General features: G+C 41.1%; 1 protein-coding gene across 2 annotated transcripts in view; it reads right to left on the bottom strand.

Annotated features, from left to right (window-relative positions):
• Positions 1 to 7469: 7469 nt before the first annotated feature.
• Positions 7470 to 18161, bottom strand: part of jmjd1cb (jumonji domain containing 1Cb) — a 172430-nt gene continuing 161738 nt past the window's right edge. For both annotated transcript variants that reach the window (XM_037081078.1, XM_037081079.1), the window contains 9 exons: positions 17481 to 17831; positions 13560 to 13728; positions 13341 to 13431; positions 13094 to 13224; positions 11341 to 11463; positions 10640 to 10779; positions 10355 to 10531; positions 9249 to 9380; positions 7470 to 9084 (listed from right to left, as the gene is read on the bottom strand). In XM_037081078.1, coding sequence (XP_036936973.1) covers positions 8992 to 9084; positions 9249 to 9380; positions 10355 to 10531; positions 10640 to 10779; positions 11341 to 11463; positions 13094 to 13224; positions 13341 to 13431; positions 13560 to 13728; positions 17481 to 17831 — 1407 coding nt within the window. In that variant the 3' untranslated portion in view covers positions 7470 to 8991. The remainder of the gene's footprint in view (positions 9085 to 9248; positions 9381 to 10354; positions 10532 to 10639; positions 10780 to 11340; positions 11464 to 13093; positions 13225 to 13340; positions 13432 to 13559; positions 13729 to 17480; positions 17832 to 18161) is intronic.

Raw genomic sequence — 18161 nt, 5'->3', positions numbered from 1 at the left:
TCATGGCTTCTTTTTCCATGGCTTCCAGAAGCGGTTCTCAAACTCACAATGTATTGTATGCCTGTACTATGAGTGTGTGGGAAGCTTTGCAATAAACTCTACCTGTCACACAGCGGAGAGGTTTTCATCTTGGGTTTTGTCTTGTGAGCTTCCTGTTTTTTTTTTGAAAAATTAAACATATTTAATACTCATTATAATGTATATTTTCAGTAATATGCTATGGTTGTAACGCCACAGCAGACCTGTGTCCCACCACCACACCATCTGGGAACCACTGTTATACACTAATAAGGACATAATCATCAGTGTTGGCCTAATGACTTCCATAATATAATGTATCACATCATTAGTTATCGTTCAAAGTAATAAGTTACTTTAATTATTATCTATGTAATGTGTTACTGACTACACTACTTGTGTGTTACACTCTCATCACCCTTCACTGTCTTAAGTCTGACTGTTAAAGGGTCAGTTCACATATATCACAAAAAAATTACTTACTTACTTACTCAAGAAAATAAGTACAAAAGGTCACATTTCAGTATAACAGGATAGTCCAAATTGTTGACTGTTGTGAGCTACACATACTCCTGTCATACACACTGCTCTCACCTGTGCTGCTTCTCTCTCTCTCTCTCTCTCTCTCTCTCTCTCTCTCTCTCTCTCTCTCTCTCTCTCTCTCTCTCTCATACACTGATACACATGCTAAGATGGGAGCCTCTCGTTCATGTGTAGAAGTTTAGGGGGTCGTTCAGAGGACAGAAACACACAGGCAGTTTCTCGTCTGCCCTTCACTTAAACCCTCACACACACACACACACACGCCTCCTCCTCTCCTCTTTATCCCCTCTGCCCTCAACTTAAACCTTCACCCCAATCTTACCCCAGCCATCTCCATGTAGCCTTAACCCCCACCTAACACACCCCACTGCCCCATTCCTCTGTTACCTCTACTGCCCCCTCCTCTGCCAATCACCCAGACACTCCACCCCATACACACATAAGGCAAGTCATTTCAAATGACTTCAAATCCATGATTGGTAATATATGCACATGTCAGATAAAGAGAACATGCTCATTTTCTCTGTTCTGTAGTAGTGAGTGTCTCACTACAATATATTAACTTGAAATTGGTCTTTGAATCATAAAACATAAAAACTTTTTACTTGCCAGTTCCAGTTCCAGATATAATGCAATTTACAGAAGTGTATCCACCTGCAATTTACAAGCGTTGTCTCAGGCTCAGTCTGCAAAGTCCAAACTGAACTCACACTGGTAGTATGAATGTAATATGAGGTAAGTACTTCTACATATTTCTGTCTTTATATTTCTATAAAAGGAGTTGTCATATATGGTATATGTTATACCCACATTTGTTTTACATTTTATTTATATAGATTATTTCTGGGCTTTTTTGTACCTTTATCTAAAAGTAGAGGGTCATGTCATCTCTTCCCTGTTGAAATGTGAATTAAAATGCTCACAGCTACAGGTATGAACAGGTGAGCATTAAATGCATGTTGTGTGCTGAAATGTTAAAACATGTGGAATAAAGTGACAGGCAGCAGGAGTGTGGGAGTCAAGCACCTGTGGTTCACTTTTACTGGGAGAAAACCTCAGGCAGCCAAATGGAGCTATGCTGTGCGCGCGCGCACGCACACACACACACACACACACACACACACACACACACACACAGCTGTTGTTGGGGAGCCCTGAGCGAGTTCACGTTGGTGAAGACACAGCAGGAGGCTGTGACCTCTATACACACTGATCTGATGGAGGAATGAGGGAGGGAGGGCGGAGCATCTGTCTGATGTTGAACTCTCCTCTGAGCCTCAGTGATCCTGGCAGTGTAGGGGAGTTTAAACTGCTTAAGATACTGAAGAGGTAGTCCACTGATTCTACATGTCAAAGTCAATGAACCAGCCATGAGTAGTACTGGAGTCATAGTGAGGTCATCTCAGCTTGAAAGTGGAGAGTTGAGTTTGAAAGATGTAGGCATTGATCAGGACAGGAGGGTGATACATCTAAATGCCTATTAAGTGTAGGATTTCAGCAGTTTAGGGACCATGCGGATCATATCGGGGGATAGGGATGGCCATCAATGCTGAACTAAAATGTCACAAGGTCTTTTTAACTGTTGGCAAAATCAGACACACTTTTTTGTGACTTATATAAAATCTATTCCTGCAAGTCAATCAGACTAACTGTAAGATTGTTCTCTGAGCACAGTGACTGCGTTAATGCAAGCTATGATTATTAAAAAATATGAATAGGTGTAATAATAATAATAATAATAATAATAATAATAATAATAAGTGTAATAAAAATAATGATGACCCATCATTTGTGTGACACTGTGTTACATGCCACACTTCATGATGTTAACAGACATTCAGGAACAACAATAGAGGAGAGGATAATAATCACTAATGGTGGCCGTTTGTGGACACCACTGCTGTACGACAACACATTTACTTGTATCAACACATAAGTCATCTGATCGATCTGAACTCCACCAGGTCACAAGCATTTTAGAGGTTGTTTGCTTGTCATCTTGCCAACAAACCTGAAGAATCATTCAGGATTCTTTTTTTTTTCACAACATGTCCCCTGTAACTGATGTAAAATTTGACATGAGACTGCTGAGCCGTTGATGTGGAAGTAGCATGTCACTTTGGCATTTGGTGGAGGTTTCAGTGTCATATCATTCATAATGTGTCTGATTACATAGTTTGTTTCCTGTAATATTTTACAATAAAAACAGCAGGATTTTGTCTTTTACCTTTATTAGTCCAGTGAAGTTCAAATTCATACTGAAGCTGTTCAGTTAACCCACAGAGTGATTTAAGGAGCTCCCCTGCTGCAGTTGAGGGTTACAGGCCTTGCTCAAAGGTAGCTCAGTGGTGATAATAAGGGAGAGGCAAGTGCTACACTTTCACTTTCTCCAGCCATACTGATCTGGCTGGTCCTGACAGGCCGTCTTCTCAACCCTTTAGCACAGCGCTGCCCCCTCTTGGAGCTGATAGTGAGGCTTGAACTGATGCTGGCTGTCTTGCTGTGGTTATAGTTACAGTAGTCACAACTCTCATCCACGTTATAATCAATCACAGTGGGAGCAGTAGCAGTCGGTGTGGTCTGACCCTGTTGCAGGTACCCGTGGGACTCTGTGGTGTATTGTCCTGTTTTTGGCTCTGCTGCAGCCTCAGACAGGGAGGAGCAGCAGGGAGCTGCCTGCTGTCGACACACACAATTTATGACGCCTCATCTCACTTTGAAGAATGACTTCTGTTGGTACACACTGACTGCTCACACACACACAGAGAGAGAGAGAGAGAGAGAGAGAGAGAGAGAGAGACAGCAATGTGTCTGTGTTGAAGTAAATCAGTCACACAGTTAAAGTCCTGGTCAGAAATATATTCTTCTTCAAATATGATGCCATCATCATAAGTGAACTATAATAGATGTGTTATATTTCACATGTGTTATATGGTCTTTTATTAGACTGTACAATGTGTGTGTGTGTGTGTGTGTGTGTGTGTGTGTGTGTGTGTGTGTGTGTGTGTGTGTGTGTGTGTGTGTGAGCGTGCGTGCGTGCGTGCGTGCACGTGAGTGTGTGCCTGCGTGCGTGGGTGGAGTTATAAGTGACCTATGGCTGAACCCTGAAGACGTTTCCTCTAGCTGTACTTTGACAGAGCACACACACGCATACAGGAGTTGTTGTGGTTTGAAAACAAGCAGTCAGCAAATAATGAGCTCTGTTAAAAAGCCATTCACAGAGAAAGAGAGATAGAAGGGTGAAGAATGATACTGTGAAAGGAGAGGTGGAGAAAGAAAGAAAGAAAGAAAGAAAGAAAGAAAGAAAGAAAGAAAGAAAGAAAGAAAGAAAGAAAGAAAGAAAGAACTTAAAAAGAAAAATATATATAGGGCAAGAAAAGAAGAAGGAAACAGAGAGAAAACAAAGACAGAGGAGGAATGAGGGAAGGACAGGAGTGACCTCTGTCTGAACTCAGTGAGTGAACTTCTGCCTGGGTGTACTCCAGTTAACCTGTCACACACACACACACACACACACACACACACACACACACACACACACACACACACACACACACACACACACACACACACACACACATAGTGCCAGGAGGCAAAGTTTCAGCTTATATAATGGAGAGCAGGAGGATAATATGTGTGTTTCCAGTTCAGCTTTGGAAGTATGAATGAGAGCTGATCCTGGCATTAGTCAAGTCAGCACTGGCCCCTCTCTCTCGCTCTCGCTCTCTCTCTCGCTCACACACGCACACATGCACAAAGACACACACAAACACACACAAATGGACAAGCATCCATATACACAACAGCAGAAATGTGACCTCCATTTTTTCAAGTCAAACTTTTCACTGTTGAGAAAACATGACATGAGGCAGAGAAGTAGTGAGTGTCTGTCAGTGCCTGCGGACTGACGTGATTTTATCTCAGTCAGTCATAAAGATTAGAAAGGTCAACTCTGAAGCTGGCAGTAGTGATGGGCTGAACACATACAGATGTCAGTATTAATGTTAATTGTCTTTGTAACAAAGGATCACTTGTAGACTGTATCAGCACTGGCTCAGATCCATCCCTGACAGCCTTCTGCAGGATTGACTGTGTTTAAGAGAAACATGTGAACACACAGTTCTTTACAACCGCTAACTTGCATTTTTTCATATTGAGTCCATGTTTTCAAAACTGTTCACACAGTCATCACAACAAAAATAAATATGCATCAGTGTTCATTGTAAAGTGACTCCAGATGATCCTGAAGGCATCCAGACACATCACTATCAGCAACACAGTGCAGAAAGCTACACAATACCACCACACCAGAACAGAGGAGATTGTTTGTGGAGGAAGTGTGCTGCCAACAGGAGGTGTGCCAACGCAAGGAGACACGGGAAGGTGTGGAGGCTCAATTGCTCAGCAGGGATAATGAATGAATGAATGCTGCCAGAAGGATTGGAGAGGAGAAAGATCAGCTGGAGGGATCAATAAGAAACAGAAGATATTGATTAGCGTCATTAAAGCTACATATGATGTGTTTCCATCATAAAGAATGCGGGCTGCTTGGTTAAAGACATGACAATCAAGTCCCTGGAGGAGATGTACAGTTCATGTGCTTTCAGACAATCAAGGAGTCTGAGATCACCAACTTCTTCCTGGTACGGGCATGGGTTCTGAGAAGGTGCTCTGAGAAGGGCTGGCCAGAAGCAGATCACAAAAGGTCCAAGGTCTTAGGGGGCCACAATGATCATGTGGGTCAGAGAGTTGACAACTGCCTCCTCTGTTCCATCAACCTGGCTCAAGTGCATTGAGCAGAGGAGACAGAAGAAGTGAAACAGTGGCTACACAGTGATCTTGCAGGGTAAAGTCTGTGAACATGGTCCCTGTGTATTCAACAGAGAAAACCACACTTACCTCAGGGTGTCAGAGTGATTTATTAAGAAAACATTTACCAAGAGAACATGACGCAGCAAAAACAAAACGATAACTTAAGAAATTCTGCTTTTCTATCTTCTTTACTTTGAATAGTGAAAAACAAAAGCCATGAGTCGAGCAGGGTTTGGGAACAATTTTGGTCTGTATGTCAGATCCCACACAACGAGAAAATATCTAAACGTGATTCATAGAGAAATCATCCATCTGCAGACCTACAGGGAACAGTCCAGGCCTCCTGAACATGAGCCACATCTCACCTGCCTCCTTCACAGGATGTAATCTCAGGTGTTAACCTGCACCTCCATTTCCCTTAAGCATCGGACATATGAAATGGTATGCATCAACAATCCACTTAACACTGACCATCCTGAATATACAACCTGTCTGCTTTGATTGGACTGTGTTTGTATCTTTGTCCAGTGTGAAGACATGTCAGAAGAAGTTCTTACAGTGAGGAGTGCAAAACAAGAGTCAAGGGGTTCGTTCAGCCCCATCACACAGATCCCACTAAAACCTTGATTTAACATTGAACATTTTAATGACTGGAACATGTCCCTATCTTTTTAATAAAGCAGAGTTGCATTATTGTTTTTCTTCACAAGATAGTTTAAATGAGTCCTTCTCCACTGTGCCGTGATAGGTTAGTACTTGTTCTGCCATAAAACTTCCTGGCACAAAGACTTCAGGAAGTCAGGTTGTGTGACAGAGTCCACACAGGAAGCAGATTACTGCAGATCAGTGGGTGAACACAGTCAGACAACTGGAGCGTGAGTCTTGTGTGAAAGTCAAACCCTGACACAGTAACATTTTTAGATTCACCATTAGTTGACTTATTATTGACATTTTAAAAACAAAGTCATTGTTTGGTTTGTTAAGGCACCAAAAAGAATTGGCTGGGTTTAGGAAAAGATCATGGTCACATGGTTCTGTCACAAAATCAAGCTCCTGTCCTCTTCCAACTTTGTAACTGAGAGGAAATCAAACATTCACGTGGTCAACTTTGACCAGTAAAGACATCTATGTGTGACCATGCCCACAGATCACAGCTCTATGTTCAAATAGACTATATCATCTGTGGAGAGGCAATGAGTACAGAAATAGCGTAGCAGAGTTTTTGTACAACACTGTGGAGATAGAAACCACCTCCGCCACCATCACCAAAGTAAAACTCAACAACACTGGCAACATGTTGCTTTTACAATTGATCTCAAGACATTATTGATGACTTACAAAGCCCTCAGACATCTGATCAACACTGATCTGTGTTTATCAGATCTTTTAATGCCCCTTGTCCCTCCCTGCTACCTGAGATCCTCAGATGGATCATTTGTTCAAAAGTCTATTCTGGGACAAGTTCTTGTGTGGTTAGAGAGAAAACGACAATATGAGCCCTGAGACTCTGTTTAATCAATGAATACATTATCATCTAGAGCACTCAGATAAGAACACACGGAAGAACTCAAGAGCACTGAATAGTTTGAAGATCGTGACAAAAACAGCCTGTTGGACTTATGTAGTCGATCAGTCGAACAGGATGTATGTCTCACACCCGTCTGCAGGAGGTGACACCCAGTTCAATACTAACATGTAATAACAACCCCACCTAGTGGTGAAGATCACACATTACAGGTCATGTAAACCTGTTCAAGGCTTCCAATAAGCCCTTTTTATTTCTTCCCATTTACATACGAGACATCGTGAGAAAATTAATGTAATGTTTGAAATGGCCTCGATAAAGAGAGGCAGATACACGCTCCACAACAGCACTACTATCAGTAATTCATTTGGACTGATGAGAGGACAACACACAAGCCTGTAGATCCTGTACCTCACTACATTAGTGGATTTACACTGACATACGTGAGATTTGAGGATATTTCTATATCCATCAGTTATACAAGGTCATATTAATCATACATAATCATAATATACTGAATGAAACAAAGAATTTTAATAAATTGTTGACTCATCAAAAACACCGAAGCAAATGTTTGATAAATCCATTTTAATGGAAAATGTAAAACCCTTTTGAACTTCAATGTACAAAGCAGGTAACACTTGCACTTTAAAATTTGAAATTGAAGCAAGCCATGTTTTAAAAAAATACCTCAGTGAATATATATGTATATATTTACACATTATAGTAAACTTTTTCATTATCTTATCTTTTAACTTCAAAAGTTCACCATAGTAAATCTTAACAAAACAAAAAAACAAGACAATTCATTCTTCTCTTAAATAAATTACATCTTTTTTGTAAATGTCTCAATTTTACAGCAAATACTAGTTTTTTTCATAAAATGCTGAAGTGTAGAAGCCATTTTGTTCTTTCTTTACATAATACAACTTTACACAGTCTTTACAATAGTTTGGCAGTTCATTTTCAAAAAAATGTATTTATGGCATGAGGACTGTAGAGCATCACCATTTCCCAAAGTTACAGGCATTAGCTGGTGTGTGTGCATGTGTGGGTGCATGTGAGTGTGTGTGAGTGTGAGTGTGTGCGTGTGTCCTCTATCACAGTAGAGCCGTATTACAACTGAAAATCACATAGCAAAAGAAAAAAAAGAAACTGTACAAGTCACATTTACATTAATGCTTTTTTTGTCTCAATAACATCACATATCGAGCTATAGAGCTATAAAATAAATACATCTTCACAGAGGAGATAAAACAATGTTCGTATGAAAAAGGAGAGTAAGAACAAAACGGCAAAAGACAGAACTAGAAAAAAGGACAAGAACACACAAATTACAGAAGGAACAACAAATGGGGAGCAGCCAAACTCGCTGTCTGCTGACTCAAACTTCTGAGATTTCTGTTTTGCATTTTTTTGCCCTCGAATCTTTTTATTTTTTTCTTGATTTTTTTTAAACAGCAGAGACGACAGTTTTGATCCTGATGCTGCTTGCTGCTGGTGATACTGTCATGATCAGAGAAATCTTCTGTCCAAGACATAGTGTGGGCTGCTGATACAGACAGGGATTAAACCTCTTGACCTTCAGATCGTCAGCAGAGTGTATGACTCCATCCTCACACCTCACAGGACAGTCTGAGTCTCCATGGAAACTACATCTTAATATGATGCACCATCAGTCACACTAAAGAGTTCAGTTTTGTTTCATGGAGGCTTGTAGTGCTGTTTCTCTCCAGCATAGTGGCTTTTAGAGGGCTCCCAACCAACATGCTGCACTCTGTTTCCAGAATTCCTCTATCCTCCCTGTGCTCCAACTCTTTGAGACGCACAGAGGTATGGTGGATGAGGTTCAATCCCTGTCAGTCCAGAGGCCTCTCTTGGCACTGAAGGTTTGGGGTGATGGTGGAGGTGGGCGTGCCTCTCACTGGCCACCTGCATGTGGTACGGGCATGGTTCACGCTGTGACGTCCCCTGGGTCACATGACAACTCTGACCAGACCACCTTTCATGGTCATGGGTCACAGTCCTCCATGTGAGGAGATGGGTTTGGGGGGAGAGGTGTGCTGATGGTTGTGGATGAGGCCAAAGGGGTGTCATGACTTCTCTTCCCCATCCTCTTCCTCAGAGCTGCCCCTTTTCAGGGAGTTCACCGCCTCCTTCACACAGTGGAACAGGATGTTCTTGACCTGAGGACGAGAATGAGGAGAAACTTTTAAAAGCTGAGCTCATTCCATAACTGTTTTATTATACATTCTGTTATTGTATGGAGCTTGTATTTCAATCCTGGACTGAGAGTCTTAGCAGTTTCTTAACTTAATCTAATAAAAAAAAAACCTCTGTGGTCCCTCACCTGTAGTTTATCCTCATAGTTGACCTCCTCTTTACTGGGTCGGAGTTCCTGGGTCAGGTGGAAGGAGTTAGCCACATGTTCCGGAGACACAAAGTCATTGATGACCTGAACACAGCTGTGGAGGTTCTGAACCTGAGACACAGAGAGGTGAGAAGGACACATTAGTGATCTCTGAACTCTGAGGGTCATGTGAGCAGACCAGAAACTTCTTAACAGCTTCAACAATATAACATGCACCATAAACATGTCATGTGAACATGTCATGTCCATTATTGTGATGTGAAGACAGAATCAAATGCATTTAAAATAAACCAAAAAACATGTAGTCTGATGCTATACCAGAAATTTGACATACAGTCAATATGATCTATGAAAACATGTGTGACATCTGATGGTAATGAAGAAATGTGATTGTAAGTCACTTTGGACAAAAGCATCTGCTAAATGCCCTACATGTCAATGTTAATATATGTGAAAACTGTGGTGAAGATGCAGGACAGGTTAATCTCCATCAAATCAACAGTGTGTTAGTATTCCCAACAGTGTGTTAGTATTCCCAAAGCTTTCTGACTTCTCTACCCTCTCTGCAGTTCTTAGCCTCCAACACATTCAATCCTTCTGAAAACATTCACGTTAAGGATTGCCTTTGAATAACATTTCATTTTTTTGAAAGGGCTCAGTAATTTCCTCAAATAGCCACTCACCCTAGCTTTTAATTAAATGTTTCTCAAACAGGAGAAAGTGCATTAGTTGGAAAATATTTTCAACAGTGGAATAATCCAAATTTCTCTTCTGAGTATTTATGACAGCAGGACGTGTAGTTGGTATAGAGTCAGAATTACAGTATAACAAGCTTTAGTGTCCAAAGACACAATTTGACATAAAATATGCAGGACTGATTCTCAGCACTGATAAAGTCTGTTTTTACATCTCTGGTCTTCACGGTTGGCTCTCATACCTATCAGTTTATCAAATTGTTATCCGTTTAATAAATGAGATATGGATTTGCAGTGGTTCTGCTCTACGTAGCTTTACGATATTTACAGTGACTTACTACTGCGGAGACCTGTGTGGATGTGTGTGCATGTGAAAAATATTATTCACACCTGGTGCATGGCCCCTGCTGGTATAAGTACAGAGTCTCCCAGGAACTGTACCACAGTCCAGCCCTGAACTCCATGTTCATCTAGCAGCCGCTGACGCTGCTTCCGACTCAGGTACAAGCCCTGCTCTCTGAATGGGTCCTGGTCCGGCGACACGTCCAATCCCTGCTCCTTACAGAGCTGAGGCGGTGGTGTTGGTTGTGGGGGGGGAGAGAGGGAGGAGTTAGTTAGTCTAATACATTTTCATAAGAGTCTGTTACAGCTCTTCTGTATCTTTACAGTGCTGACCTTGTGCAAGAACTCTCGGACTTTGTCCATGTCTCTGCTGACGTAGATGTGCCACAGCGCCCCCGGTGTCTCGCTGGAGTCTTTGAGCCTCCTCCGAACTCCCTCATCAAGATCCTCCTCTTCCAAACGCTTCAACACTCCTGCACACACACACACACACACACACACACACACACACACACACACACACACACGATATTAATTAGCTATTATCTTACTTTTTCATTAGTGGAATATAGTGGAATGTTGGTTCCAGTTTATTGAATGTTGTTTTCACTATTGGGTCATTCACATACATCTAAGTACCATCACTAGTTCTGCCAAACAGTCAAAAGTTCTATGCTATACAGTTTATAGCAAGATGGTGACTAACAATGATAATAACTATAAATATTTAGGAATGAATACCTACTTAAACCTAAAATTGATTCTTTGGAAAAATCGTGTATATATTATTTTAATATTTTCTAACAAGACAAGGTTGAAAAATGATGAAATGGCTGCTATAACATCATCGAGCTGGAACTAGACTGTGTTTTAATGCGTGTACAGTTGTCACTTATCTTCCATCAAGGATTGGTGTGGCTACAGTTGAGGTTATTAACAAATATTGTTGTATTCCCAGATTAAAGTGAGTTGTGAAATAAACAAATACAATCCATCTGAGGATTTAATGGATCAGTATCGATGATCAGTCTTACCAGTCTTGGACAGGACTCCATTGCCTTTGGCAACTCCTACATAGACCAGAACAGAGACAACATCTGAGACTTCCACATGAAGGTTGGCAGTCCCAAAGTCCTGGTCCTGAGACGCAGCTACACCTACAAGGGGACACACAACTGATTCATAAGAAGGACGGAACAAGATTCTATCGCCATGTGACATTTTAAACAAGAAAAACAGTAAAAGCATTAAAAATTAAAGCATTAAGCAAGTATATGATGCATTCAAAGTAAAAAGGCAGGGGTACAAATCAGTTACTCTTCTTGGTATTAACTGGAGTCTTTGGTGATCAGACGAGACATCATTAGTAACTACTTGCATATCCAGGGTTAAACACAACCAAGGTATATTTGAAGAGAACAATTACTTACAGCTTTTCTTGATTGCTTTGATGCAGCAGTCAACTCAAATTCCACATTTTCAAAACAGTTAACATACAGGCCGAAACAGTGGCACTCATGGTCAAAATGACATATTTTGTTTGCAAAAGGCTCTAACGGTGCCAAGACATTTAAAATATGCAACAAAAGCACAACTTGCAAACAAGTGTATGAGCTCTTCCAATCAACCATTACACAGTGGACAACACAATACAAAATACAGCACACAGTGCGAATCAGTGCAGTACTGATTGTCAGTGTAGCCTTACTGTATGTGGCTTTCATGTCAGTGCCATTTGTTATCAAATTTATCAAATATCAAATTTGCCTTCTTGCAAAGAATGGGATCCAGAATCAGAGATGCTTTGATGCAAATGTTATTGATTCTATTGATTAATTTTTTTCAGACTGTGGCTGAAAACTGAAATACTGTAAATATTACACTAAATACATGTGAACCAACATAAAATCAATTAGAGTATAAGAAATTAAGAAAGCTGGTAGTCTTCAAGTCCACAAAACATTTCTGCAGCTTTATAGCTAGCATTTTCCCTGACAACTGACATAGCTTTACAGTTTTATATACTTTTAGCTTTATAGTTTTACAAGGTAGAAAAGAAGATAAAGATAAAATCTATAACAATAAAGTATAAAATCTGTTAGAGTATAAGAAATAGCCACTATTGATACTCAGGCTCTTCTGTCTTGACGATAGGGCCACATGGCCTCATCCACATCCCATTCAATATCCTCTCTTTGCAATGCACCGAGGGAAAAATCTTCTTGCATGCCTTATCCAACTTTGACATTCCTCTGCACTTATTTCTCACTCTTATCTGCCTTAGACTGCTTCCATCCATGTTGGTAAAGAACAACACAGACACTGCACCTTTGAAGGCCTGCAGACTGATTACTTATTGAAGATTTGTGTGAAGAGTGTTAAACAGGTGCTTCAGTGATTTCATACTGATGTAGGTAGTTTCTAATAGTTAGGAACAGATGGGTTCTGTTTGGTTACCATAGCTAAAACAATGGAGTATGGATTGCCTGAATGACATCCGTGTCGTGTTAACTGTTATGCAAAAGGGTGGGGAAAATGTGTCAACCCCATGAAAGAGGGTTAACTCATTTGCAAGAGGTGTCTTGTGCTCTGCTGAGACAGTGATGATGAAAACCGAGTGGATCCCAGTTCCTTTAAGCAGGTCAAAGCAATCAAGAAAAACTGCAATAGTTCAAAATACCAATATCACAAATCTTTAATCTTGTTACTCATTTTTATTAGCACTCGTGTACAAAGAATTAAGGAAAAATTATAAATGCTGTCAGATGAGATTAATGTCCCTCCTACCATAAGCACAGCACAGCCTGGGCCCCAGATCTGGCCTGACAAAGAAAGATGGCAGGTGGGAGGCCAGGTTGAGGTTTCCCTCTGGATCAGAATACTCTGGCAGGGGCAGGTTCTTCATCAAGTCATCATATCTGCAAAAACACAGCTTCTAGATGAACTCACAATAACTTATGTATTTTAGGTTTTAAAGCTTAAGATCCAACAGCACAGCTGTACTAAAGTAAAGACATGAAGTGTGTATGCATACCTTGAGGGCATGAGGGCCATGAACTCCTCTCCCGACGGCCAGTCCTTCAGTCTGTAGACCATAGCTTCTCCATCCTTGGACTTGGGCCGCTCTGAACATGTAAGAAGATGTTAGTCAGACTGATTCAATCCATTTCATCACTGTTCTCCGAGTGGCTCATGTTGACATATCTCACACTGGTGATGTGTAAAGAGGGAAACCAGGTGAAGCTGAACTCACTGGTAAGGTCCTCAAATCCATCCCAGAACTCCTTGATCCCAGAGTTGGTCACCACCTGGTCCTTACAGTTTAGGAGGTCTCCCTGATGGTCTGCAAACTCTTGGTTGAAGGAGTCAGCTTTCCACAGACCAGCATTCAGCCTCTTATGGATCCCTGACACCAACACAGGCTGGACAAACACAAAAACATCCATAGGGCTGTTGTTATAATGAGGACTTTACTGAGGACTCATAGTTAATTCGAGTTTGTGAATGGTTAGGGACGATTTAAGAGACATTTAATCTATTTTCTCTTTAACTTGCTCTGCCACCGCTCCATACGGGCTCCCATAGTGCATAGTGGGCTCTGCCCTCCCCCCGCATTGACTTTCCACAGAGAAACAAACACAACATGCAGCAACCCAAGAGCTTGTTCCTAAAAATGCACTGTTTTGTTAGTAGTTTGGTTTTGTAGCTTTAGACCTTGAACAAACCATGGTCCACTGCATAGCTTAGATATGGTGCCCGTATATACAGTGGAAAAGCCAGCGGTTCATCCACATGCTCAAAATGTTCAACCCCAGGTTTGTGCTACAAAGCCACAACAGGTCCTTTGCAGAGAAACAGACAGGCTCATATTCCTGGCCAAAAATGTGTTCTAAACACAGCAAGCACACACCTCATGTCTTGTACATCTACCAACGTGCGATGATAACTATGCAGATGTTTAATTTAGTTTACATATCTTCAGGGATATAAAATACTTTTTGCAAACAAAAGGCACCTTTTGCAAAATAAAGTATTTAATGAAAGTCATGTTAACACTTTATGAATCCCAATATAGAAACCGATCTTTTTTAAAAATAGCAAGCAATCTGACATGCTAAATTTATGTTTACAAACACATTTTATCAAAGGGATACATTCTTTTTAAAAGGATGCACTTTTATTTATTTTTCAATTTAGTGCTGTTGGGCCTTGTGCCTCTCAGAAGAGAAAACAGAAGCCTAATAACTAGGGCTTGGGGAGTTCAAGAATAAAGGGACGAACCCAGGGCCCAAAAGGTGTGAAAAACTGTGACTCAGGTTGACCTGCCCCAAGTCTTTCACCCGGTCCCTACTGGCTGTGAGCCCGGAAGCTCCGCCAGGATCACAATGACGTCACTCCCAGTTTAAAGGTCAGGAGACCTCACTGCATATCGCAGTCCAAGGGAGCATTAAGTTGTGGTTTTTCACGCAACCGCTGCCATATGGGTGCAACTTTGAGAAACGTTTTTCCATTTTGCTTGAGCTAAATTCAGTTCCCTCCTCGCTAGACGAGACAGAGACTGTTTTTGTTTTACATTTGTTTTTGTTTGAATATTCGACATTATTGTTTTGGATCCATAGAGGAATGCTGCACAGCCCAGCTGTTTCCTGCCCATCTGCAGAATGAAGAGATAATCTTCAGAAGGAGACGAAACCCGTCTGGTCCTTCATCAGATTGAGTCACAGTGGGATTGCTGCCTGCCTTCGTCAGCTTTAAGGACGCTAAAGCTGACCCCACGCTTGCCCCACAATGAGTTGGAGTTCTGAGTCAGACAGGAGACACGCCAGTCGCTATGAGGGACTCAAGTAAGAGACTTTTGTTTGGGCTGAAACAGATAGTATATAGCGGGTTTTTACTTTGTTGTTCTTTCCTTTGTTGTGAAAGGACTGCCTTGTCCGATTTATGGTTTACAGTACTGTGTGCCAACTGTGTTATTACGCTTGCGAAGAACTCATTCGAGCTAATCCAGCCTGTGCAGTCTTGCCGCTGTGTGTGATCACACACACCAGCGTATTCCGGCTCAATCAGCGGACGATAAGTGAACCTCGATTCACTTGCCGGCCACTGTTTGAGGGAGAGACGACCACTGTGTCCCACATGGTCGTTGTGTTGTTTCTTTGTTGTCTGCTAAGCGCAAGCTTAGTTCTTTCCTTTTCACTAACTCACACAACAAAGATACAAAGAATCTCACAAGTTATGTGTCAGAAACTTATCGTTGATAACCCACTATAACATAAGACACGTGTGTCTAGTCTGTTCCCTTTAATGACTGCAGAGGCAGACTCCTTGTGGTAGCACGGCTACCTTTTTGGAACTGTGGGTAGTATCCCTCAACTCTCTCATTCAACTCTCGTGCAACCAAACTGCACAAGAGACCAAAGACAACATAACCGCCATCCTTGTTCAAACTTCGCGCACACGCGTAGTGATCACCTTTGGTCGATATAGTCACTGCCGCCATTTTTGAATTCCTGGTACATGATTCAGTTGAATCTGAATCATCACCTCAGGATTTGTGTTCTTGCGTGACTTCACCAAATCACGTTTGGTGTTCTCTGTAGTCTCAGCCATCTTTGTAGTCTTCATCAGGGACTTCCTGACACACACACAGACACACACGCAGACGCACGCGTGCCTCCACCCATTTATATGTTTGGCCGACTTATGTTTTGATGTTGCTAGTTGTTGAAAGCAACTGTTGTTTGTTAAAGCAGGTGGTTTGTATTTTTGGAGAAAAGCTTTAATAAACACTGTTGATTTTAACTGAGCAGCATCTGTAATTATTTTGCACAATCCCGTATTATAGTAACAGCTGGTTGAGATGGTCAGTGCTCAGATTCATGCCTTTCCTCTTATCTAATTATTGATATTTTCATAATATTGACAATTTGACTAATTTCAGGCTTTGAGACTACAGGTCAAGGCTGCTTTAATGCATGGGCTTACCTGGGCTGAAGCCCAGGGGCCTCCCGAGTTCGGAGGCCTCCCATGTTCAGGTTAATGGATTCTTCCCGGGCTGTGCCACCACTGTAAACAAACGTACCCCACTCGCAAATTTGCGATGACATCCCACACACAAGCTGCTGCAAAGCAGAGGTGAGCTGAGCTGCTACATGCGATGCGCTGTGGAGAAATGTCGTCCCGGCAAAATTAAAAGTCTGGCTGCATTTCACAAAGAAGGACGACAACTCAGGATCGTCACCTGTAATACCTGTAAGAGGGATCTGTGCGCCAAAGGCGGTAATACAACTAACATGTCCAAGCATTTGGCCACACAACACGGCATTATACTCCAGCAATGGCGTGTGTTTGACGCACTTAGCAGCACCAGGGCTAGCACCAGCACAGCTGGTAAAATTAAACAACTGGCCAAGGTCATTTTTCTCATTTGAGTATTATTTATTCTCAGCAGTGAATAATTTAGATTTATATTAATAAACCTGAAATTTATCTTAATAAACCAGGTTGTATTCTTTTCGGTATTCATGCACTACTTGTTTTGTTATGTTATGATATGTTAATAACAATATTTTGGTGTTTTCTGGCTCAAAGAAGGAAAACTCACTGTTGTATGTCCCGAAAGAAACGAATGTATTTTGTGACGTAGATTACCTAGATATTATTATTATTATTATTATTTTTTTAAATGAGACTCTATAAATCGAGGGGATGGAGGGCATACAAAACCTCTCAGCCCCAGGGCGTAACATTAGGTTAGGCTGCTACAGGTATATCATTTGATTATTGATCCTCGATTTCAGGGTGGTGCCCCATGTTCATTAATGAATCATAGTTACCTACATTTCATAAATTAACTATAGTCATTTTATTAATTAATAATAACATTTTAATTAATAATCAATAATCAATATCGTTTCTCAACAGTTCAAAGCTGCACTGTTTACAATGGCAGAAAAAGCATTAAAAAAGCATAAAAATAATTGCAATGTATTTAATAATTTCTTTGTAATTTTAAGTTTGTTCTTGAGAAGGAAAAAAATCGATTAAAATCGTAAATCCAGTTTGTTGTGAAAAAAGAGAGATTCAATTTTTAGGCCATATCACCCAGCCCTAACTCCTAGTACAGTACTGTTACTATGACAACTGCTGCACTGTGAGTGAGGCTGCTGATTACCTGTCCTAGTTTCCAGCATTCTCTGAACAGCTTCCAGTTGTTCTGGTTGCGGTGATCTTTGAGCCACAGTAACCGTTTGGTGTTCAACCAGAGGTGGGGAATATCTGGATATTGATTGGTTGATTCCTCTGGTACTTCAGTGGTTACAGGCACTGACTTCTTCCTGTCTGCTTTGGTGCCCTCAGTTACAGCAGGGGCAGGGTTGTTGTTGTTGTTGCCAGGGGTTATAGGCTCTTGCTTGATTGACAGTTTGGTGGTAATGCTCTGGCGGCTGGCAGGAATTTTATTCTCAACCACTGAAGCAATGATGTCATCGAGGATGTTAGGCATGGTCCGTCCACCTTTTGCAGTCTGTAGAAAGAGATGGTGAAAGACCACAAACACTACTTAAATATTTTAAACGTAATTTCTTTTTTGCCTTTCATGCACATTAACAAGCAAATAACATCACAAAGAAAGACAGAAAATGATCTTGAGATTGAGTCTCATCTATCATGCATAGATATCATTGCATAAAGATAAAGCACACACACACTTTTCTAGCAAAAATAAGTCAAATGGTGGTAATTACAGTAGTTATTTTAATAGAATTCAGCATTTGAGGTTTAAGAGTCTTAAGTGAGATAGTCAATAACTATAGTCCATCTTCTCATAAAAATGGGTACTTTTAGCTGTAACTGG

This window comes from Acanthopagrus latus, chromosome 20 (genome assembly GCF_904848185.1).
Source record: "Acanthopagrus latus isolate v.2019 chromosome 20, fAcaLat1.1, whole genome shotgun sequence".
Taxonomy (NCBI): domain Eukaryota; kingdom Metazoa; phylum Chordata; class Actinopteri; order Spariformes; family Sparidae; genus Acanthopagrus; species Acanthopagrus latus.
This window is presented reverse-complemented; position numbering and strand designations above follow the sequence as displayed.